We start from the raw sequence: 25306 nt of genomic DNA on the forward strand, positions 1-25306 counted from the left end.
AGAGGCTATTACCAGGTGACTCAGGGCGCTTACTGGCCAGTTTATTAACTAATCAAATATAAATTAAAATCCCAAGCGTCTATCACTACATGACCCAGGGCGCTTACTGTCCACTGGTGAATAAAATGAAAAATGCTACAATAGTACGGCATTTAATGTGTAGCAAAGTAAGGCACTTAATAGGTTCTTAATTGTATGATACAAAAAAAAACCAACAAATAACTAATGCTGTATGTATAAGTAACCTAACGTACTAATTGGCCAACTACTGAAATAACAATAATTATAAAATATTATAAAGGCACGATTATCAGGATTTGCGCTTGTAATATTTTATTTATTATATTAAGAAACAAAGCGGCCAGTAAGCGCCTGGGGTTGTGTGGGGATTGGCGCTTGTGTTATTTGATTTATTCAATTAATAAACAAAGCGGCCAGTAAGCGCCCTGAGTTGTGTGGTGATTGGGCCTTGTGTTATTTTATTTATTTAATTAATAAACAAAGTGGCCAGTAAGGGCCCCGGGTTGTGTGGGGATTGGCGCTTGTGTTATTTTATTTATTCAATTAATAAACAAGGCGGCCAGTTAGCGCCCCGGGTTGTGTGGTAATTGGCGCTTGTGTTATTTTATTTATTCAATTAAAAAACAAAGCGGCCAGTAAGCGCCCCGGGTTGTGTGGAGATTGGCACTTGTGTTATTTTATTTATTATGTTAAGAAACAAAGCGGCCAGTAAGCGCCCCGGGTTGTGTGGGAATTGGCGCTTGTGTTATTTGATTTATTCAATTAATGAACAAAGCGGCCAGTAAGCGCCCGGGGTTGTGTGGGGATTGGCGCTTGTGTTATTTTATTTATTTAATTCATAAACAAAGCGGCCAGTAAGCGTCCTGGGTTGTGTGGGGATTTGCGCTTGTGTTATTTTATTTTTTCAATTAATAAACAAAGCGTCCAGTAAGCACCCTGGGTTGTGTGGGGATTGGCACTTGTGTTATTTGATTTATTCAATTAATAAACAAAGCTGCCAGTAAGCACCCTGGGTTGTGTGGGGATTTGCGCTTGTGTTATTTTATTTATTATATTAAGAAACAAAGCGGCCAGTAAGCGCCTCGGGTTGTGTGGGAAAAGGCAACTCCGATGTTACTTAGAACATTTTAGAGGATTTTTAAGTTAACAATAGAACAGAACTTATATCAGGTAACTAAGGACGTTTTACAGCTTGTTGTTGATTTCCAACCCATTTATTAATACTACAAAGGCCAAAAATTTGATTCTTTTCGTTTCTTAACGAGCACTTGTGTCGATAATTGTTAAACAGACGGTTTGTAAACTGAAAAGCAAGTATTTAAGGGCATCTGGGGATAGGCACTCAGTTTATTAATAAACAGAAGGTCCATGGACTGCAGTAAGCGCCCTGGGTCATCTGCAGATGGTGTTAGGCGCTTGGGCTTTTAATTTATATTGAATTTGTTAATAAACTGGCCAGTTAGCGCTTCGGGTTATGCGGAAATAGGTGCTTAGGCTGTTAATTTATATTTAATTAGGTAATAAACTGGCCAGTCTGCGCCCCGGGTCATCTGGTGATAGGCGCTCAGTTTAATTTAAAAAAAAATGGCCAGGAAGCGCCCCGGGTCATCTGGTGAAAGGTGCTTGGGCTTTTAATTTATATTAAATTAGTTACTAAATTGACTTCCGTTGTGGACACGTAGGAGAGTGGACGTTTAAAAGTGAGCTCCTGAATAAAGCAATAAATAGAAGAAAGAGCAAGGGTAGATAGCTGTAATAAAGTCTTTAAAAAGTGGTGAAATACATGAGGACATAATAAACAGTGACAAAAAGTGAAAAAGAAAGTGAAACAGGAGGATTATAAAGAATTAAAAAACAGGTAGGACAGAGAACGCGAGAGACGAACAAGACGCCAATGCAAGTCGCAAAAGAATAGTGCAATCGGGTGAACAAAGGAAAAAGTTGTATACGAAGGAAAAGGGAGAAAGAAAGAAGTGATAATAATTAAGAAAAGTGAACAGTGAATAGTGAAAAAGTGAGCAAACAGGGGTATAGAAAAAAGTGAGGTTAGGAAACCCAGTAAGAAGGAAGGGCACGGGCAGGGAATATTTTTAAAGAGACAGTAAATAAAGAAGTTTTTGACAACCTGGTTACTGGCAGTAGATAAAAAGAATTCCTGAATTACCGGAATTGACAGAGTCGGTAAGAAACATATCTGTAGAGTCGGTAAAATTTTGAAAATGACAGGAAAAAACGCAAATATTCACACGAGAAGTAATACAAACACAAATCCAAAAATCAAAGAACAATCCACCCTGAATTTCCAGAGAGAAAAAGAGAAAAAGGATGAAAGTCAGGATGTTAAAGAACAAAATGATAAGATGAGTAGGATAGAAAAGAGATTAGATAGTATTTTTGAATTGATGGAAAGATTAGAAAAGAGAGAAGAAGAGTGGAGAGAGTAAAGAAGCAGGTGGTTAAAAGAAAGACTAGAGTGGATAGAAGAGAAGAAAATTATTGAAGAAAGGATCAACAGATTAGAATGGAAATTAGAAAAAAATGAAAGGGAGAAAAGAAGACAGAACATTGTCATTAAAGGTGCAATTATAAAAAAAGAAAATATAAAAAAGAAGGTGGAAGAGTTTGTGGAACAGAAAATCAATGTCAATGTAGAGGTGAAAAATGCTACTGAAATAGTGGTAAAGAAAGGAAAAAGTGATATGAAAATGGTAGTAGTAGAATTGGAAAGCAAGGAAATGAAAGACAGTATCATGATGAACAAGAAGAAGCTTGAAAAAGGAATATATATTGAAAATGATTTGACACGAAAAGAAAGAGAAATACAAAGATTGATATTAGATAAATCAAAGGAACAAAGAAACGAAGGAAAAACCACTAAAATTGGCTGTATGAAATTGATGATTGATGATAAGTAATATAGATACAACGAATGGAAGGGAAATTTCCTAGAAGAAAGAAGAAGGATACAGGGGAAGATAACAGAAAGATCGCAAGAATGAAGAGGACAAAAAGGGAATGAGGAGAGGGAGCTGGAGGAGGAGAAAAAAAAAGTATAAATATATGCGTTTGGAACATAGCAGGAGTGTTAAATAAGACGTGGAAGTATGGGAATATTTAAATAATTTTGATGTTATAATGTTAGTAGAAACATGGTTAGAGAAAAATAAATGGGAAGATATAGAAAGTAAGATGTCGAAAAAGTATGAATAGAAATTTGTTGCAGCAAAAAGAGAACATAAAAAAAGTAGAGCGAAAGGAGGAATAATTACAGGAATTAATAAGAAGTTAGAAATTAAAAATTACGAGGAATTGAGTGGTAACATAGTAAAACAAGAGATTAAATATGGCGAACAAGAGTGGACATTTGTAGGAGTATATTGCCAAGACGTGGCAAAGACAATGGAAATTATAAAAGAAAAAATAGGAACTCAGGAAAAAGGTGGTATTATACTGGCAGGAGATTGGAATGCAAGGACTGGCAGGGAAGGTGGATGGGTCAGTGAGATGGAGATTGGAAGCAAGGAAGTTAGTAACAGGAAATCAAAAGATGAAACAATCAACAAGGAAGGAAGAAGGTTAATTAAGGAAATAACAGAAAAAGGATGGGGTATAGTTAACGGACAAAAAGGAGAAGAAGGAAACTACACGTACATTGGCAGCAGAGGTGAGTCAGTAATAGATTATGTTATAAGTAATCAAGAAGCGTTAGATCAGATAAAAGAATTAAAAATAGGACAAAGAACAGAGTCAGATCACATGCCATTAGAAATATACTTAGAAAATGAAATAGAGATGGTAGAAGATAGGGGAAAGGAAGAAAAGGAAATTTCAAGAAGAGAATGGACGCAAGAATTGATAGACCATTACCAGGAGAGGTGCGAAGAATGGAATTGGAAAGAGATACAAGTAGAAAGAAGTTGGAAAAAAAAAAGAAGCAATAGAAGCAGCAGTACCAAAAACTAAAAAACAGTCTAAGGTATGGAGGTTGGGAGAAAGAAAGTGGTATGACAAAGAATGGAAAACAAAAAAGAAGGAGCTGAGAAAAATAATGAAGCTATGGAGAAAAAAGAAAGTGGATAGAAACTATCTAATTAACAAAAAGAGAGAGTATAGAAATTGGTGCGAGGCGAAAAGAAAAAGGTATGAAATAACGGAGGAAAAAAATATAAAGGTCGCAAAATCAGAAAGGGAAATTTGGAATTATATAAATAGATATAGAAAGAAGAAAGCAGGCGTTAATAATAAGACAGAAATTGAAGAATAGAGAAGGCATATTATGAGAAAACTAGGCGGTAAGGATGAAAAAGCTATGATGATAGAAAAGGTGGAAGAAGAGAATGCAAGAATAGAGAAAAGTACACAGGACCAAGAAGAATCAAGAAAAGAAGAGTTCAAGAGGTTAGTAAATAGGTTAAAACCGAGGAAGGCACCAGGAGATGACAAACTAGAAAACGAAACATGGAAATATATGCCAAAAGAGGTTGATGCAGCGCTATGGGAATTGATGAAGAAAGTATGAAAAGAAGGAAGGATTCCAGTACAATGGAGAAGAGGAGTGATTTGCACAATTTATAAAGGAGGTGATAAAAAAGAGCTGGATAATTTCAGAGGGGTAACTTTGACATGCACGGCATATAAAATATACGCGAGTATGTTAAATGAATTATTAAAAAAAGAGATTGAACAAAAATTAGCAGAAAGTCAATTTGGATTCAGAGAAGGAAGAGGAGTGATGGAAGCAATTTATACGCTGAAGTACATAGTGGAAGACAAATTAAGTAAACCAAAAGGAAAAATATTCGCATGCTTCATTGATCTAAAAGAGGCATTTGACAGAGTAGATAGAACGGTTTTAAAGGAAAGATTGCAAGATATGGAGGTGAGTAAAATATTGATAAGTAGAATTATGGATATATACAAAAAAACAATAAATATAGTGAAGGTAGGAGATGAAATATCAGATGAATTTTGGACAGAGAGGGGAGTAAGGCAAGGGTGTCCATTGAGCCCAACATTATTTAATGTGTACTTAGCGGATCTAGAAGAGGAAATGAAAAAAGGGCAAGTAGGAGGATGCAGAATAGGAAATGAAAAAATATAGAGTTTATCCTACGCTGATGACATAGTTTTAATAGCAGACAGAGAAGAAGAGCTAAAAGATATGTTAAAAAGGTTCAAAAAATACATTGAGAAAAAGAAAATGATTTTGAGCGAAAGAAAAACAAAAATTTTAGTATTCGAAAAAAGAGCAAGGAAAGATAGAGTATGAAAATGGGGAGAAAATGAACTAGAAGAAGTGACAGAAATTAGATATCTGGGATATATTTTACAAAAAAATGGTAGTAATGAAAGGCATTTGGAAGAAAGGAAGAGAAAGGCTATAATGGCGATAAAAAGCGTTCGGAGTATAGGTGAGAGGATATTTAAGTATAGTTATCAAAGAAGGGAGAAGTTATTTGTGGCATTAGTGGAGAGTATAGCGTTATTCGGAGCAGAAGTATGGGGCTGGGAAGAAGATGAGAGATTGGAAAGTATACAAAGAAAATATATTAAGTGGTTATTGGGATTAGACAGAAATACACCAAATTATTTAGTGGAAGAAGAATGTAAATTGGAAAGCATGAAAATGAAGGCGCTAAGAAGAGCAATTAAATTTGAAAAAAAGATTAGGGACTTAAAAATTAAATTAGCAAAAGAAGGCATAAGAGAAAAAGATAAAGATAAAGAAAGAGAAAACATAGGAAGAGTAGCGAAAAAGAGAATGGAAATATTAAAGGAAGAAGAAGTAACAGAAACAAGATACATGAGAGGGACAGAATTCAAAGAGCAAGTAAGATTTAAGATAATAGAGAGTATAAGAAGAAAGGAAAAAGGAAAAGATGAGAATAGATAAAAAACTCAAGATATAATAAGATATACAAGGACATAATAACAGAGGATGAACCAGAATATCTGAAGATGGAAATACCAATAAAAGATAGAAAATTAATGGCAAGATTTAGATGTGGTAATGAATGTAAAAGCAGAGAACATTGGAAGGAAGAAGAAGAAAGGAAATGTAGATTATGCAAGGAAGAGGAGGAAAATCATACACACATACTGAAGAGATGCGAACAAACAAGGAGCAGAAAAGTAATAGAAGATATACTTGATAAGAGCGCAAAGGAAATAGAAATATTGAGAAGAGTAGTTAGAAAAAAAAAGAAGGGGAGAGTTCCTGAGAGTGCCAAGAGAAATAGGATGAAGAAATCAAGAAGGAAGAAGGGAAGGATATGAGAAGAGAGAAGAGCGAAGAGAAAGGATCAAGAAAAACAGTGTTAAGTGTAAAGTGAAGTGTAAATATACTTTCAAAAAGACTGTAGTATTTAAGATTTAATTTATTTAATTGCAGTGGCTATATGGACAGTATATTTTTTTTTTTTTTGTTTTTTTTAAAGTTTCTAATATTATATAAAAGAAAAAGTGACTAATTGTTACAGTATTATTAATAGATTTCATTTTATTTCATTTCTAGTTAAATTTAAACATAAATGTTAATATGAATTGTAAATTAGTAAAAAATTATCTTTGAAAAGTTTTAGGTTCATAATATTATCTAAAAGAAAAAGTGACTAATTATTTCAGTATTATTAATAGATTTCATTTTATTTCATTTGTAGTTAAATTTGAATATAAATATTAATATGAATTTCAAATTAGATTCAAATTATCTTTGAAAAGTTTTTTTTTTCAAAATTTATTATATGTTTTGTTTACTTACTAATAAGAAAAGGTTATGTAACTTGAAAATCATGAATGAAAATGTAAAACATATGTAAAAGTAATGTGCAAAGATAACGATAGGAAATGTAACGGAAGCCCTCCAAACCCGAAAGGGACCGAGTATGAAATAAATAAATAAATAATAAAAATAGTTACTAAATTGGCCAGTAAGCGCCCTTAGTCACCTGGTAATAGCCGCTTAGTTTATGAATAAACAGAAGGTCCAGTAAGCGCTTCGGGTTACGCGGTGATAGGTGCTTGGACTGTTAATTTAAGTTTAATTAGTTAATAAATTGGCCAGTCAGCGCCCCGGGTCATCTGGTGATAGATGCTTAGTTTAATTTAAAAAAAAGTGGCCATTAAGCGCTCCAGGTCATCTGGTGATAGGTGCTTGGGCTTTTAATTAATATTTAATTAGTTAATAAACTGGCCAGTGAGTGCTCTGAGACACCTGGTAATAGCCGCTTAGTTTATTAATGAACAGAAGGTCCAGTAAGCGATTTGGGTTGTGCGGTGATAGGTGCTTGGACTGTTAATTTATATTTAATTAGTTAATAAACTGGCGAGTCAGCGCCCCGGGTCATCTGGTGATAGACGCTTGGGCTTTGAATTTATATTAAATTAGTTAATGAACTGATCAGTAAGCACCCTGTGTCATCTAATAATAGGCGCTCAGTTTATCAATAAAAAGATGGTCCAGTAAGCACTTCGGGTTATGCGGTAATAGGTGCTTGGGCTTTTAATTTATATTTAATGAGTTAATAAACTGGTCAGTAAGCGCCCTGAGACACCTAGTAATAGCCGCTCAGTTTATCAATAAACAGATGGTCCAGTAAGTGCTTCGGGTTATGCGGTGATAGGTGCTTGGACTGTTGATTTATATTTAATTAGTTAATAAACTGGTCAGTGAGCACCCTGAGACACCTAGTAATAGCCGCTCAGTTTATTAATAAACAGGAGGTCCACTAAGCGATTTGGGTTATGCGGTGATAGGTGCTTGGACTGTTGATTTATATTTAATTAGTTAATAAACTGGCCAGTCAGCGCCCTGGGTCACCTGGTGATAGGCGCTCAGTTTAATCTACAGAAAAGTGGCCATTAAGCGCTCCGGGTCATCTAGTGATAGGTGCTTGGGCTTTTAATTTATATTTAATTAGTTAATAAACTGGTCAGTGAGCGCCCTGAGACACCTAGTAATAGCCGCTCAGTTTATTAATAAACAGGAGGTCCACTAAGCGATTTGGGTTATGCGGTGATAGGTGCTTGGACTGTTGATTTATATTAAATTAGTTAATAAACTGGCCAGTCAGCGCCCCCGGTCATCTGGTGATAGACGCTTGGGCTTTAAATTTATATTAAATTAGTTAATGAACTGGTCAGTAAGCGCCCCGGGTCATCTGGTAATAGGCGCTCAGTTTATCAATAAAAAGGTGGTCCAGTAAGCGCTTCGGGTTATGCGGTAATAGGTGCTTGGGCTTTTAATTTATATTTAATTAGTTAATAAACTGGTCAGTAAGCGCCCTGAGACACCTAGTAATAGCCGCTCAGTTTATCAATAAACAGATGGTCCAGTAAGTGCTTCGGGTTACGCGGTAATAGGTGCTTGGACTGTTAATTTATATTTAATTAGTTAATAAACTAGCCAGTCAGCGCCCTGGGTCACCTGGTGATAGGCGCTCAGTTTAATCTACAAAAAAGTGGCCATTAAGCGCTCCGGGTCATCTGGTGATAGGTGCTTGGGCTTTTAATTTATATTTAATTAGTTAATAAACTGGTCAGTGAGCGCCCTGAGACACCTAGTAATAGCTGCTCAGTTTATTAATAAACAGGAGGTCCACTAAGCGATTTGGGTTATGCGGTGATAGGTGCTTGGACTGTTGATTTACATTTAATTAGTTAATAAACAAGCCAGTCAGCGCTTCGGGTCACCTAGTAATAGGTGACCCGGGGCGTTGACTGGCCAGTTTATTAAATACTTATATCTCTATGCCCACCACTGCCCAACGGTGGGTAGATTGCATTAGCTGGCCATAGACATATAAGAAACATAGACTGCTCGTTCTTATGTACGATTGTACGGTACTGAAGGCTGAAGGCTGAAGCACAAGTAGAAGGAGACACACAGCATCGAACTTGGGTGTCTGTTTTTACCGTGCGTTGCCAAAGTTGGAAATGTGCAAGAGAGACAGACCCACGTTCGATGTTGTGTCTCCTTCTACTTTTGCTTTTACGACGTACACAAGAACGAGCAGTCTCTGTTTCTCTTAAGTCTATGCTCGTCACATTTAGCTAGTGTAGCGTAGTTATTTAACATGAAGACAGTTCACCGATATTCATATAAAGTCGTTGTTAATAGTGTACAGACTACCGTAACAGTTATATTCATCTATTTTATTCAACAAAAAAATCTTTTAAAGCTTTACAGTAAAATTTATTGCCAGTTTTCCCGACATTTCAACAAATCTCTTGTACACTTTACCGGTATTTTTTAATTGTGTCCAAGGCGTACATTTATTTACCTTATATTGTACATCCAATAGTCATTTTCTCAATAACAATCATTCAATACAAAGTTAATTGAAAACGAATGTTTTTGCTAGTTTTACACAAAGATAAGAAAGTATATAATTTTTGTATTTATGTTGTAGATGGGGTTAAAACATGTTTATTATTTATCAAGAACGGTTTTTGTTAAAAACAATGATACTGAACGTGCTTGCCGTCTAATGAACAAAATTTTAGGACGTGAAGGCATACTTGATCAGTTTAGACGCACAAGATATTATGAAAAACCGTGTCAAGTCAGGAGAAGAATCAATTATGAAAGATGTAAAGCTATTTACGACGAGGATATGAATAGAAGAATTCAGTTTATGTTGAGAAAAAATCGAGTTGATCCATTTCCAGGGAGCTTCTAGATTTGTCATGTAATGTACAACTAATTGTTACGCTAATAATTGTCATAAAATGTAGCTACAAAGAACATAATAAATACCTACTTACAGAAAATGGTTAGTTGTTTTGTGTAAAAATACTTTATCTTTTAAATTCTGACAGTGCTTTATCTTTTTCTAGTGTCCGCGCATATGTAACTTGAACGTGATTTAAGAGAAATGTTAATCTAGAGCGAAGCTGCAAGGTGTGGCGTACCAAAGAGGACTCATTTCGTGCCGTTCTGCGCTATATCCATCGCGACGCCATATGTAGGGTGAAATATGACTACTACAGCGCCAAAGAACCTGGCAAAAGCAATCCAAGCGACCAAAGTTAAAACTAAAATCCATCCCACGTACCCCGAGTAGAATTGAAAGCATAGAGGTATAAGAATAGAGGAGAAAAGGGGGCGTGATATGCGACAGCAGAATTCGCTACGTAACGGGGCATCTGTCTTTGTCTGGCAGTTATGTTATTGGTCGAGTCATACATGAGATTGAATCAACTGTAGGATTCAGGACGAAGAAGTAGCCAATAACGTGGCTTTGGCAACAAGGACAGATGCCCCGTTACACTTAGTTATGCTGTCGCTGCCGCTAATGAGCTAGTATAGCGCTTTTCCCCTCTATCCTTATACCTCTATGATTGAAAGTCTTAAGGGGGCTCCTACGACTACTGCTGAGGTCAAAGACAAACAAAAAATAAGGTTTTGTTTTTTAATAAACAAATGTGTCTGAAAATCATTATGATATTTTTAATAACGTATGAAGTGGGAAAAATGATATTTATGTGTGTAGTTTAACTTTGTACGAAAAATTAATTATTGTTTTGACCAGTCTTAGTGCACACGAGGGTACACCACCAGACCAGACCACCTGTGTTGGTGTAGTATAGCAATGTAATATATAGGTATATGGTATATATATGTCGTGAACAAGTACGTCTGCTACCCACGTGACCTCCTGACCTCCCGGACACTATTTATTTATTTCCATCACAAATATCTCGCTAAAATGGTCCTTTATCTACAATCTTTAATACAGCATATTACAGAGGAAGACTTCATCTACAAAACGTATATATTCAGTCTGCTGGGACATTTAATTTAGGTTTATTATAAACGAAAACAAATTGTTTTTCACGCTGCCCCATAGGAACACGTGCTAATAGTTACAACTTTGAGCTCGGATTTCTCAAAATTTTGACCCATTCAAAATATAATTTAGACCACCATTAAATTCACTAGACTTTTATTTATAAGAAATAATATATCTCTGTTTGGGGACTTTCATGAAGGAGCCCCCTTAAACGCATGGTCCAAATCAAGCAACCTGCAAGCCTGGCTGAAGGTGGGTTTGTAATACGGCGCTGACTTGGGCGCAGCTTGGTCTGACTTGGCATGACCAGAGATTAGTAGAAAGATTGCTGACTGCAATGCTACGGCGCGAGTTCACTTTTGGCTACTGTTTCGAGCGCCCCGTCGCGGCCAAGCGGTCGAAACAGGCACACATATTTTTTTTTTTTATTTGAGAAGCGTGGAGGGGGTATACCGAGTGTGTGCCTACGGATTCGCGTGGAAATGGGCATGTAGGCACATACTTTGGAGACGCGTGGAAGGGGTATACTGAATATGTGCCTACGGAGAGAGGAGTGGTGTGTGGTGCATGGAAATGCCGACTACAGCTAGATAACTATATATATACCCGCGTATATCATAGCGAAAGAAAGCGACGAGTCTTTCTCGCTATATACTTATACTAACTTCTTAAATAAGGTCATAGAAATTGAGGGGAAATAGAGAAGAGAAAAAGATTTCACATCTAATATTTGTAAAATAAAAAACCTATTTTAATTTACAATTCTCTATGACATATGAAAGTTTAAGAGAGGCTAGCCATATTATTTTTCGAAAATTAAATCATACAAATAAATGTTTACGCAATTGGAAGCTCAGACTTTCAAGGCATTTATTTTTTAGTTCTTCTTATACTTTGGATTTTCGTTTAGTACTGCGTATCAAATTACGTTGAAAAAATATTTCGCTTGAAATAATTTTTGAGGTTGATAGTATGGCTATAAGCACCTTAAATATAAATTATTATTTTTACTTATCATAATCGCTATGAACTGTAGGCCAAGCTTCGGAGGGTATCAATGAACATATGTGACTTTAGGTTACATGGAGTCCGAAGTTTGAATAGCTGAGATGGCTAGGGCTTATGCCTATTTGGGATTATTTTGGCGATTTGGGGTTCAATTCTGATTGCCATTGGATTTTTTTTTTTTTTTAGTATAATTCAGTATTCTATTTTAATTTCTTATTGCAACTTTCATTTTAATTTATGAATATTGTCAACACTTTTTTTTCGGGCATGGTAAAAAAATTTTATTTTTAATACTGTGTCACGTACATAGAATCCTACGCAACAACTGACTATTAAATAATTTATTACGTTAATAGTTATAGCTGGCAAGGCTAATTCATAATTTTAAAGGTAATAATTTGAATGATAGTAACATTGATAACTAACTAAATACTTGGTAGATCATATAAATCTTTATGTGCGTATTCGTATGCTTGCATGTGTGTGATCTCAGACTTTTTGACCGATGTCAATGATTCAGGACTCAGCAGGATTACTTTTTCATATTGTTACGATGGCTTGGGAAAAACAATCGTCATAGCTTTTTAAGGTTGTCATATCTCTTGACGATTTCTTGATTTTTTTTAACAGATTGTTGTATTATTCAGGTGAAATAAATATTCTTATACACATTTTAGTTTTACTTAGGGAAAATTCAGATAATTACATTTTTTTTAATCTCTCCATACGTTATACAGCTTCATTTTGAACAATAAAACAATTTTTTTTTTTCGATTCATGCATTCAAAATTAGTATTTCAATAAGATTGATAGAACAATTCCCTAATTTGTAATTTTAATTAAATTCTTAACAAGATCTTATTCCATACAGTACGAAAAAACCACATTTTCTATTTTCGCACACTCCATAAGAATTTTTTTTATAGGATAATTTTTACTTTAATGTGATAAATATTATGATTTCATTGACAGGTTTTACACATCTGAGCTTGTAATTTATATACGTACATTTTAATACTTACTGTAGCTAAAAAAAATAAATGTAGTTTGGTTTGTTCTTAAATATATTATACGATAGTTTCATTAAAAAAAACTTTAGATTGCAATAAATGACTAAAACTTTCAATTTGCTACTCAACATAATATAATATTGTTGAATAAATTTCTACCTGCAGAGAAAATACTGAAACATTGAACGATAGGTTTTTAGAGTGTCAGAAAACTGAGTGGATTTTTAAAGATTTTGCACTAGGAATTTGTTTATTTAAAGTAAGGCCCGATTTTTATTCATAATTTAGGATGTGGTTCAATTTTTTTTAAAAATACGCACATAAAGATTTATATGATCTACCAAGTATTTAGTTAGTTATCAATGTTACTATCATTCAAATTATTACCTTTAAAATTATGAATTAGCCTTGCCAGCTATAACTATTAACGTAATAAATTATTTAATAGTCAGTTGTTGCGTAGGATTCTATGTACGTGACACAGTATTAAAAATAAAATTTTTTTACCATGCCCGAAAAAAAAGTGTTGACAATATTCATAAATTAAAATGAAAGTTGCAATAAGAAATTAAAATAGAATACTGAATTATACTAAAAAAAAAAAAAAATCCAATGGCAATCAGAATTGAACCCCAAATCGCCAAAATAATCCCAAATAGGCATAAGCCCTAGCCATCTCAGCTATTCAAACTTCGGACTCCATGTAACCTAAAGTCACATATGTTCATTGATACCCTCCGAAGCTTGGCCTACAGTTCATAGCGATTATGATAAGTAAAAATAATAATTTATATTTAAGGTGCTTATAGCCATACTATCAACCTCAAAAATTATTTCAAGCGAAATATTTTTTCAACGTAATTTGATACGCAGTACTAAACGAAAATCCAAAGTATAAGAAGAACTAAAAAATAAATGCCTTGAAAGTCTGAGCTTCCAATTGCGTAAACATTTATTTGTATGATTTAATTTTCGAAAAATAATATGGCTAGCCTCTCTTAAACTTTCATATGTCATAGAGAATTGTAAATTAAAATAGGTTTTTTATTTTACAAATATTAGATGTGAAATCTTTTTCTCTTCTCTATTTCCCCTCAATTTCTATGACCTTATTTAAGAAGTTAGTATAAGTATATAGCGAGAAAGACTCGTCGCTTTCTTTCGCTATGATATACGCGGGTATATATATAGTTATCTAGCTGTAGTCGGCATTTCCATGCACCACACACCACTCCTCTCTCCGTAGGCACATATTCAGTATACCCCTTCCACGCGTCTCCAAAGTATGTGCCTACATGCCCATTTCCACGCGAATCCGTAGGCACACACTCGGTATACCCCCTCCACGCTTCTCAAATAAAAAAAAAAAATATGAGTGCCTGTTTCGACCGCTTGGCCGCGACGGGGCGCTCGAAACAGTAGCCAAAAGTGAACTCGCGCCGTAGCATTGCAGTCAGCTATCTCTCTACTAATCTCTGGGCATGACTTCCGCTCAGTAAATCAGTAATCCCATACTTTCGTCTGCACTGATATTGGATACATATGTAAGCGTATAAGTTTGTATAAATATCCGCTGTGCGCACACGTCGTACTGTTGATATACTTATGTATATAGACATGTCTGTATTATACTGATCTGTATACAAAAGTGGTCGATCATCTCTATGGGCGAAAGTCAGGCCAAGCTGCACCAAGTCAGCGCCGTATTACAAACTCATTGCAGGCCTAATCAGGTGCCATGCTGCGGCCAAGGTGCGCGGAATGGTAGCCAAGCTTGGGCCCCGTTTTCGCCCACTTTCAATTTCTACTTGGGTACCTCATCTCGTAGCGTACATGGTGATGGTGCTGTATTTGGCTCAAAATGCCGTAAATAATTGTAAAAAAAAATATTGGTTGAAAAAATGATTTTTTGCAGTAGTTTTATCTCAAATACCATCCACAACGAATATCAAAAGCTATTCTATTACTGATTTTTGGGTCAAATGTTGTACGGTATTTTGTATGTAGGGTGTATTCCGTTATTGTCGCGCGACTTGCAAGGAGAATCGGAACGCTCCGATATTCTCGCGAAAATAAAAGGGAGCGTTTCGAAACCTACGAATGCGAGACTGCGAGATCGCCGCGTGATTGCTTGCGTATGAGTATAGTCGGTCACGTCGAACGATAGCTGGCGCTGCGCATCTTCAAACATATACTTAAGGTGGCTCCAGTGTCCTCAATGTTAAAATTATAAATAACCCAACTTAGGTTAATAAAATTGAATTATATTCTTTGAATTCCCATCTTTCTATTCGTATAAAAAAAAATGAAGGTTGACGATGAAAATTGTAAGAAATTATGCTTACAAAATCGTAGTTTTAAGACGGGTTGGATAGGAAATGCAAGCTTACGCGATTTACAACCTACTGCTGCACTTATATAAATAACCCGTAAGGTGTAAAAAACATACTATCTTGTATATATTATTACGCAGTTTTCGATGACATGAGAAAAGTGTCTTGTTATCGAACAAAATCTTTAAATAATCGGAGACTAAGTATACAGTTGCGAGTGCAAGTCAGCTCTCAGCTGTCTGCATTCATCAGAGTACATATATATAGATATAACTACTCTTAAACTTAGGAGCGTACCGTAACAGTTCATCAATTAGGGCACCATAAAACTTTTTTGTTTTTTTATATTGACTCACTAAAGTAACAGATAAAATGTAGAATATGGCTTACAACAGTCTCTACGATAATTTTATACCATATTTTAAAGAAAATAATGATTAATTTTAGTCTCCCCATTTTGATACGGCACTAGGCGCTGGAGCCACCTTAATGTACGCAACTGTGGGGTTTTGCATTCGTTACGTATATGATTCGAAGCGAATTGCATCTTGGTTTCGTAATTCTCGACTTGACCTTTTTCTTTTAGTATTTTTTTGTAATTTAACCATACGTATTAAAATTAGTAAGCCCGTGTGAAAGTTTAATATTAAAAAAAACAACAATGAATCGGATTCGAAACATTAGGACAAATGCCATTATATGTATTAACCACTTGTTAGAATCCTCTGAAGATTCTTCAAGTGAAGAGGAGGATATTGTAGTGTCGCTTCTTGCAGTTCAAAGAAGTAAAATAAAGAGAATCAAGATTTGTAATTATAATTACATCAATGTAATCGATCAGTACAGTGATGAAAGTTTTCGTAAAAATTTTTGACTGAATCGAACCACTTATAATTTTCTCCTGGAACTAATTGAAATTAAGTTGACAAATACATTCAGGAGAATACACAGGAACAGAACAAAAAGAAAGATTTTGTCGAGAATTACGAGACCAAGATGCAATTCGCTTCGAATCATATACGTAACGAATGCAAAACCCCACAGTTGGCAGTTGCGTACATTAAGTATATGTTTGAAGATGCGCAGCGCCAGCTATCGTTCGACGTGACCGACTATACTCATACGCAAGCAATCACGCGGCGATCTCGCAGTCTCGCATTCGTAGGTTTTGGAACGCTCCCTTTTATTTTCGCGAGAATATCGGAGCGTTCCGATTCTCTTTGCGAGTCGCGCGACAATAACGGAATACACCCGTCAGCTTAGGGAGGCTCCCTCGTGACAGTTCCCCGAACCAATACCAAATGAATTTAATAGTTAAAAATTTACTGAATCCAATGATATAATTATTTATATCGCTTACTCTGCGAAATTTCGAGATTTTATTAATATAATGTAGCACTTTCTAACACGTATTCTTGTGGTGGATCTCGCACACGCGATGAAAACAACTTAAAAACTCGAATAAATCAACAGTTTCCGTAACAAGAGCGCACACATTTTGTATAAAAAAAATCTCTTTCCAATGACGCCTAGCAAAGTAAGTGTTACCCTGGAAAATTTCAAGATATTCTATTAAAAATTGATTACGTTATTATCTTCCCTAGGTTAGGCTGTGTTCTCTTATTGCGTCAGTGATGCCAAATATACCTAAGTTTTGCAAGCAAATTCGAGACCTCTACAACGAGGGTTGGCATTTCTGCACAAGGGAGCTTCCTTAAGGGAGGCTTCCTCATGTAGAGGTGCCAACCCAAATTGAGATAGATAAAAAACTGAAGTAGTCGGCAGGGAAAGCAACGTAAACATATATGTTATATTTATTCTCCAGTGTGACAATTTGTGCAATTTATTAAAGCTGACCTTGTTAATGTATTATATTTTATTTTCATGGGTATTAAATGTCTCCCAAATTTTTTCATGATATATCAATATGACGGTATTATTACAGTTGAAAATGTAAGCCATCATTTAATTTACTTTAGCATTTGAATTTGAACTGCGTCCGCTCCTGCCAAGCAATATGGCGGCTTCACTGACTTTGTAGCAGGACAAGGCTCTGTTTGGAAATGATATACGTTGGTTAAGTTTTTGGTTAGGACCTACCCCCACCCTGTCTTAACTAACCAACCGTGTATTCGCTCATATGTTAAGGTAAAAGTACGTATTATGGATACAAATTTCGATTGTTACGTTTCATCGACCAATATTAAATAAAAAAATAGTCATATGTCCATAATTTTTGGTTTTAATAGAAGCGCTATGCTCTTCTGAACAAATTGACATTTTTGAAATTAAATTTAGATGTAAAAAAATAATTTTATAAGCAAATATTGACACGATAAAAATGTCTATAACTATGGAATAGCTAAAAAGTTGTGTCCATATTTATGAGACACAAGTCCCAATTATAAAATTTACATGTTAATTAAATGGGCTCGTGCGTTTCATAAATAGGAACATCACATATTGCAGGTTATATAACATATATGTTTCAAACTGTCCGTATTATGAAAACCGGATTCGTAATAATATATTTTTCAATATAATAATGTTTGAAATTGTTTACTATTTTTGTTAATTTGATACGGTTGTATTATAGAGATTCTTCAGTATATTTTATTTTTATTATTAGAATTTTCATGATTATTTAATCTTGAGTTTTCATAATAGGGACATGTTTCACGAATAGGTACTTTTACCTTAACAAAAGTTAATCGTCTGATATCACAGTTTGGCGCACTTTGAACGCTTTCAAGTCCTACTCAGCCTCATCAAAGCGCTCAAAGTGCGCCAAAACGTGATCAGACGTTTAACTTTTGTTAACATATGTGCGAACACACGGTTGGTTAGTTAAGCCAGGGTGGGGGTAGGTCTTAACCAAAAACTTAACCAACGTATCATTGCCGAACCGAGTCCATATAAGCTGACTGATGCCTTTCTTTGCAATTATTTCAATTTCTAGTCCGTTTAGCCATATTTCATAGCGACGGTATTTGAAAGATGAAGTTAAAATCTACAATACATGTATACTCATAATACCCGGCACTTTCGATTGAGGTTGCGAATCTTTATATTTTCTATGTCTGCCATAACCGCTCTTGTTAACACAGCGACTTCAAGCATTAATTTCTCCAGATTTTGTTTGATGAAGGGTATAAATGAGGCCATCGTTAGATTCGGTGTAATCGAAACTATTACTTCTGATGCGTGTATCTAAGGCCGTGGGCACATGGAGAGCGTAACGCGTACCGCGTAACCATTTGAGCCCATGAGAATGAGAGAGAGGTAAAATACGCGCACCTCTCTCTCACTCTCATGGGCTCAAACGGTTACGCAGTACGCGTTACGCTCTCCATGTGCCCGTGGCCTAAGCCTTGTGTATAGTCTAAGTATTCTATCTTAAATGAAATAAAAACTGAGATATAAATACTATCGACTGTAAAAAAAATATCATTCCATTCAGTGCCTCCGTTCAAAAATTGTAGCTGTGAAAAGAGGAACGAAGAAAAATGGCTGAAAATAAGATTTTGTAGACGTTGCCGGAAATTCGTAATTTTTTACGAAATCCCTATAACTTTTGATTAATGGCACTAAATATTCAACAAATTTTTTTTTTAATCGACAGAGTCTCATTTCAGCAGCCATTTAAGCCTATTTTGCACTGCATAAAATAGTGTACTCCTTTTCCACTAACGTTCGAACTGTTCGAAGTGAAATCGATATTCATCGATGAATCTCGCGAAAAAAAACTAACTAACCAAAGTAGAAATTGAAAGTTGGTGAAAAGTGGGGTCAAGCTGGGCCACCATCAGCCATGCCCCGCATTTTGGCCGCAGCTAGGCACCTGACTTGGCCTCCAGTGGGTTTGTAATACGGCCTTGACTTGGGTGCAGCTTGGCCTGACTTGGCATGACTTTTGCCCATAGAGATACTCGCCCATTTTCGTCTGCACTCTGCAAATGAGTATAACACAGAGACGTCTATATACATAAGTATACAAACAAGTAGTACGACGTGCGCGCGCACAGACACACATGGACATATGACCAAACTTATATACATCTATGTATCCAATATCAGTAAAGACGAAAGTGAGCGATTACTAGGCGAAAGTCAAGCCAAGCTGCGCCCAAGTCAGCGCCAAATTAAAAACACACCTGTGACTAAACTTGGTTACTTGATTTGGACCATGCGTTTAAGCTGGGATGCCCACTTTCAATTTTTACTCGGGAAGCAGTCAAGTAGACCAAACGCCGAGACGCCTGAGACTTGTGTCTTGATGCTAACAAAACTGGGAAAAAATTTGCTGTTCTTATGGATGCGATAGAGCGACACATTACCATTAGTTTTAAATGAGACTGTAAAAAACTGTCGCGCCTATGTAAACAGCCTCATAGTTTTGTAAAGTTCCAGTGTACGAAAGCTAGACAAAGAGACCTTTTACCATTGAGGGGTCGTCCCGACCTTGAAGTGTATTTAGAGCTTTGGAGTACTATTGTGACTGTATTAAATAATAAAATATTAATTATTACCACAAGTGCCTATCGCTACACAACCCGGAGCGCTTACTGGTCCATTTATTTATTTAAAATAAATCAAATAACACAAGTGTCAGTCATCACACAACCCGTAGCGCTTACTGGTCCATCAATTTATTTAAAATAAATATGATGACAACACAAGCGCCAATCAGTAGGTAGGCAGTAAGCGCTCCGGGTTATGTGGTAAATGGCCCTTGTGGTATCTTATTTATTTAATTATTAAACAAAGCATCCAGTAAGCACTCCTAGTTGTGTGGTGATTGGCGCTTGTTTTATTTTATTCATTTTAAATAAATAAATGGACCAGTAAGTGTTCCGAGTTGTGTGGGGATTGGTGCTTATGTTATTTTATGTATTTAATTAATAAACAAAGCGTCCAGTAAGTGCTCCGGGTTGTGTGAGGATTGGCTCTTGTAGTATTTCATTTATTTAATTAATAAACAAAGTGGCCAGGAAGCGCGTAAATAAATAAAATAACACAAGCACCAATCACCACACAACTAGAAACGCTTACTGGTCCATTTATTTATTTAAAATAAATATAATGACATCACAAGCGCCAATCCCCACATAACCCGGAGCGCTTACTGGTTCCTTTATTTATTAAAATAAATTAAATAACACAAGCGCCCATCCCCACACAACCCAGAACGCTTACTGGCCGCTTTGTTTATTAATTTAATAAATAAAATATCACAAGCACCAATCCCCACACAATTAGAAACGCTTACTGGTCCATTTATTTATTTAAAATAAATATAATGACATCACAAGCGCCAATCCCCACACAACCCGGAGCGCTTACTGGACGCTTTGTTCATTAATTAAATAAAACAAATAACACAAGCGCCCATCCCCATACAACTCGGAGCGCTTTCTGGCCACTTTGTTTATTTATTAAATAAATGAAATACTACAAGCGCCAATCCCGACACAACCCGGAGTGCTTACTGGACGCTTTGTTCATTAATTAAATAAATTTAGCTTTCTGTTCCCTGTAATAATTGATAAAATTTATTAAGTAACAACGCGATTGCTTATCACCTTACTATCCAGGATACTCACTGGTCACCACCAGCTGGTTGCGCTTGAATGATTATTTAATGCTTTTTAATAATAATTAATGCTACTAGTAAGCACCTCGGCTTATGTAGTGAATGGCGCTTGCCTTATTACTTTATTTTTTGTAAAATAAGTATGCGACCAGTAAGCGCATCGGGTTGTGTGGGGATAGGCGCTTGTAGTATTTTGTTTACTTTAAATAAATAAAGGAACCATTGAGCGCTCCGGGTTGTGTGGGGAATGGCACTTGTGTTATTTAATTTATTTTAAATAAATAAAGGGACCAGTAAGCACTTCGGGTTGTGTGGTGATTGGCGCTTGTGTTGTCATTATATTTATTTTGAATAAATAAAGGGACCAGTAAGCGCACCGAGTTGTGTGGGAATTGGTGCTGGTAGTATCTTGTTTATTCCAAATAAATAAAGGGACCAGTAAGCGCTTTGGGTTGTGTGGGGATTGGCGCTTGTAGTATTTTATTTATTTTAAATAAATAAAGGGACCATTAAGCGCTCCGGGTTGTGTGGGGATTGGCGCTTGTAGTATTTTGTTTATTTAATTAATAAGCAAAGTGGCCAGTAAGCGTTCTGGGTTGTGTTGGGAGTGGCACTTGTGTTATTTAATTTATTTTAAATAAATGAAGGGACCAATAAGTGCTCCTTGTTGTGTGGTGATTGGCGCTTGTTTTATTTTATTTATTTTAAATACATAAATGGACCAGTAAGCACTCCGGGTTGTGTGGGGTTTGGTGTTTGTGTTATTTTATTTATCTAATTAATAAACAAAGCGTCTAGTAAGCGCTCCGGGTTGTGTGGTGTTCGGCTTTTGTGTTATTTAATATATTTTAAATAAATAAAGGGACCAGTAAGCGTTTCTAATTGTGTGGTAATTGGTGCTTGTGGTATCTTATTTATTTAATTAGTAAACAAAGCGGCCAGTATGCGTTCCAGGTTGTGTGGGGATTGGCGCTTGGGGTATTTTATTTATTTTAAATAATTAAAGGGACCAGTAAGCGCTTCGGGTTGTGTGGTGATTGGCGCTTGCGTTATTTAATTTATTTTAAATAAATAGAGGGACCAGTAAGCTTTTCGGGTTGTGTGAGGATTGGCGCTTGTGTTATTTTTTACATGTTTGCCAGTCACATTTGGGAGCCCCGGTGAGAACCTCTGGAATGCCCCCTTCTTCTCTGCCTATTCGCTTCTTCAACACTCTATAGATTGGTATGTTGGTGACAGTAACTTTTATGTTACTGACCGTAATTTTCACTGCGGGAATCCTCTTCACCCAACACTGGTGTGAACGCAGCCCTTTTTATCAGCACCACCGTTGGCCAAGCTGTGAACTATCGCTGATGTATGCATTTCACGGTGTAAGATGAGACAGGTGGTACAAAGTACTACCTGTGCCGAGTTATAATTTTGTAGCAGTACCAAGTTTTTCTCCAGATGGATCAGTGTCGAAAAGGTAGTGTATATGTGTAGAATGTATTAATATATTTATATGTATATATACGTAACCATTTTAATATATATGGACATGAATCCTACCGTTTCGACACTGATCCACCTGGTGGAGATCTTGGTACTGCTACAAAATTGCGACAAAGCATAGAGGTGGTACTTCGTACCACACTATAAGTATTTGTACACGCATGTTTCAATGGCATGGCACTCATTTCAGCCGTGAATGTGTACAATACTTATGTAAGATTGTGACAGTGTCCGAATAATACGTGATGTAAATTTGTTGTGTAGCTATACTTAATCTACATTTATTCGTTGCAAAAACAACTTTTCACAGCATTGTGTGTACGATTATAGTGTAAAAAATACATAAGGACCTCTTCAGCCACCGAACTGATCAGCCAATCAGGTGGCTTGGAACAAGTGACCCTGCATATTGAATTTTCCACCAATGAGAGTTGAGAGCGCGTTGTTTAACTACTGCTACACATTAACAAGAGTACAGGGTAAAAAATTTCCTCGATAAATAATATGTTTAAAATTTCTTAGGTGCACTAATTTATGTATGAATATAATTCTATATAATCATATGATTATTTGTAAAATATGCAATAAATAAAGTTTATGAAATATTTCAATATACAAATTTTACAATTTTTTTTTCTTTTCATGAGAATTTTAACGTCTAAAGTCAGTTTTTTTGTTCACCTCTGGTAATCTGATTTACGTTATCGTACGTACGAAGCTTTTAATTTAATACTGCTTTTCAAAGTAAGTTGTATTAATTTTCAGCAATAAAGAGTAAGTAGTTAAACAACGCGCTCTCAACGCTCATTAGTGAAAAATTCAATATGGAAGGTCGCTTGTTCCAAGCCTTCTGATTGGCTCATCAATTCGGTGGCTGAAGAGCCCACATTAAGTATTTTTTACACCACGTGTACGATTATTTGTATTTTACATCATGTTTTCTATTCCTCGCAAGTCACTCATTTACAGCAGAACATATGTTTATATATTTCGATACGTATATATATTTAAGCTGACGAGCAGACGTAACAGCAGGAGCCGCGCCGCGCTGCTGATGGGGGCAGGGAGCATAGTTATAGCTATGTGTATATACATGACTACCGAGAGCAGAGAGGCATGGCCGCGTGGTGGGGAGATCACAGCTGTACGTACTCGCACTTTCAACCTGTGAAACTTTTTGTAAGTGATTATCTTACTATTTGACGGTCCTGAGACTTAAATAAATAATCGTATCTCATAAAATTTTGCAAGATCTGTCAAATGGTGTGATCTATTTTACTGTATAGGTACCACCGTTTTTGAGATACGAACGTTTTAAACTTTGCGATAACTTATTTCTCACAGACCCCAAGCACCAGGATGTTTTTTAATATTTTTTCGTATTCAGCGTGACGAAACTATAAACCATCAAGTTTTCATATTGTTTGGTGCAATGTAAACTGACTAGTACGTTTGTTGGACTAATAAGCTTGATAAGCGATAAAAAAGTGCGTCGTTCACATGTAGACAAAAAGAGGTTGTATTACGCACTCAGCTAACAAAAAAACGGGCAAATCTTATTTTTTTAAAAGTAAGTGAGTTTTCGTGTAATTGAATGAGTATAGTTTGCTACACTAAATAACACAACAAAAACTAAATCATATTTTTATTTAAAAAATATACAATGATAAACAACAACTATTAACTTTTGATACGAATTCCCATTACTCTCATTGGCTGTTTTTAGAGTGGGTATGTGGGAGTGTGGCTAAAATGTCCGAAAGTCACTGATGAGCTCCACCATTTCGAGGACTAGCTGAAAAAATATCAAGCCAAGCGAAGATGTATGTATGCATGTAAGTCTGTATTTTCCTCTCCACTGCTTTTTTTACAATACGGTCCTCAAAATGGCGTCTTTAGCCAAACTCCCTTACACTGACTCTAGCTGTTTTTTTTTTACGCAAAACCTTTATTCGTTAAATCTAAACGATGTGCTCAATGCTTTTGTGGAATATAAATCGAATGGTGCACAGTGTAAGAAATACAGAATACAGGGGTCTAATAAGGAAGTATCAACAGCGTTGGCTGCGTTGGTCGAAAGTTTTATGCCGACCGCAACCTTCAGGCCGACTGCAACCTTAAGAGCGCTTCTTCATCAGCGCCACTGCTGGCCAAGCTATGGAATATCGCTATAAACTATATATAGATACATGCAAATGCATCACGATTCACGGTGCAAGATAAGACAGGTGCTCTGGAAAAAAGTTGGGCGCCCTGCGCCACCGAATACAGTCACGCCGTGCACTCACTTTCTTGGTCGCGCCGCATGCCTGTTTTGGGCGCGCGGCGCACCCAAAGTACCTGGCGCGCGGGACAACTAAAATTTAGATGCGCTGCTGCTAGATCTAAATTTTAGTTGTCCCGCGCGCCAGGTACTTTGGGTGCGCCGCGCGCCCAAAACAGGCATGCGGCGCGACCAAGAAAGTGAGTGCACGGCGTGACTGTATTCGGTGGCGCAGGGCGCCCAACTTTTTTCCAGAGCACCTGTCTTATCTTGCACCGTGAATCGTGATGCATTTGCATGTATCTATATATAGTTTATAGCGATATTCCATAGCTTGGCCAGCAGTGGCGCTGATGAAGAAGCGCTCTTAAGGTTGCAGTCGGCCTGAAGGTTGCGGTCGGCATAAAACTTTCGACCAACGCAGCCAACGCTGTTGATACTTCCTTATTAGACCCCTGTATTCTGTATTTCTTACACTGTGCACCATTCGATTTATATTCCACAAAAGCATTGAGCACATCGTTTAGATTTAACGAATAAAGGTTTTGCGTAAAAAAAAAACAGCTAGAGTCAGTGTAAGGGAGTTTGGCTAAAGACGCCATTTTGAGGACCGTATTGTAAAAAAAGCAGTGGAGAGGAAAATACAGACTTACATGCATACATACATCTTCGCTTGGCTTGATATTTTTTCAGCTAGTCCTCGAAATGGTGGAGCTCATCAGTGACTTTCGGACATTTTAGCCACACTCCCACATACCCACTCTAAAAACAGCCAATGAGAGTAATGGGAA

At 36.2% G+C, this 25306-nt stretch overlaps 2 protein-coding genes across 7 annotated transcripts in view; one reads left to right on the top strand and one right to left on the bottom strand.

The window, feature by feature from the left end:
* LOC106642730 (neuralized-like protein 2) overlaps nucleotides 1–25306 on the bottom strand; it is a 173354-nt gene that overhangs the window by 146183 nt on the left and 1865 nt on the right. For 2 of the 3 annotated variants that reach the window (XM_089593821.1, XM_089593819.1), the window contains exon 1: nucleotides 9787–9973. The exons of the other annotated variant lie outside the window; for it this stretch is intronic. The gene's annotated coding sequence lies outside the window, so the exon portion shown is untranslated. Of the gene's footprint in view, nucleotides 1–9786; nucleotides 9974–25306 lie in introns of those variants that run through there. 3 annotated transcript variants of the gene reach the window in all.
* mRpS21 (mitochondrial ribosomal protein S21) lies at nucleotides 9068–10134 on the top strand. Of its 4 annotated transcripts, XM_089593823.1 has the most exons (3): nucleotides 9068–9140; nucleotides 9432–9710; nucleotides 9859–10134. In XM_089593823.1, exons 1-2 carry the CDS (start codon nucleotides 9096–9098, stop codon nucleotides 9699–9701), a joined length of 315 nt encoding a protein of 104 aa, XP_089449949.1. In that variant the 5' UTR covers nucleotides 9068–9095; the 3' UTR covers nucleotides 9702–9710; nucleotides 9859–10134. The 4 variants fall into 4 exon arrangements, with proteins under 4 accessions (XP_089449949.1, XP_089449948.1, XP_089449951.1 ...); XM_089593822.1 differs by lacking the exon at nucleotides 9859–10134 and having other exon boundaries at nucleotides 9432–9788; XM_089593825.1 differs by lacking the exon at nucleotides 9859–10134 and having other exon boundaries at nucleotides 9079–9355; nucleotides 9432–9788.

This window comes from Copidosoma floridanum, unplaced genomic scaffold (genome assembly GCF_036245765.1).
Source record: "Copidosoma floridanum isolate Cflo_tuat_1 unplaced genomic scaffold, Cflo_Japanese_pri ptg000020l, whole genome shotgun sequence".
Classification (NCBI taxonomy): domain Eukaryota; kingdom Metazoa; phylum Arthropoda; class Insecta; order Hymenoptera; family Encyrtidae; genus Copidosoma; species Copidosoma floridanum.

What these genes read in the sequence shown, in the direction of transcription:
- mRpS21 (XM_089593823.1), top strand. Translation starts at nt 9,096, where the DNA reads ATGAAGACAGTTCACCGATATTCATATAAAGTCGTTGTTAATAGT. An exon ending in ATAAAGTCGTTGTTAATAGT is followed by an intron (nt 9,141 to 9,431) that starts GTACAGACTACC and finishes TTTATGTTGTAG; the next exon opens with ATGGGGTTAAAACATGTTTA.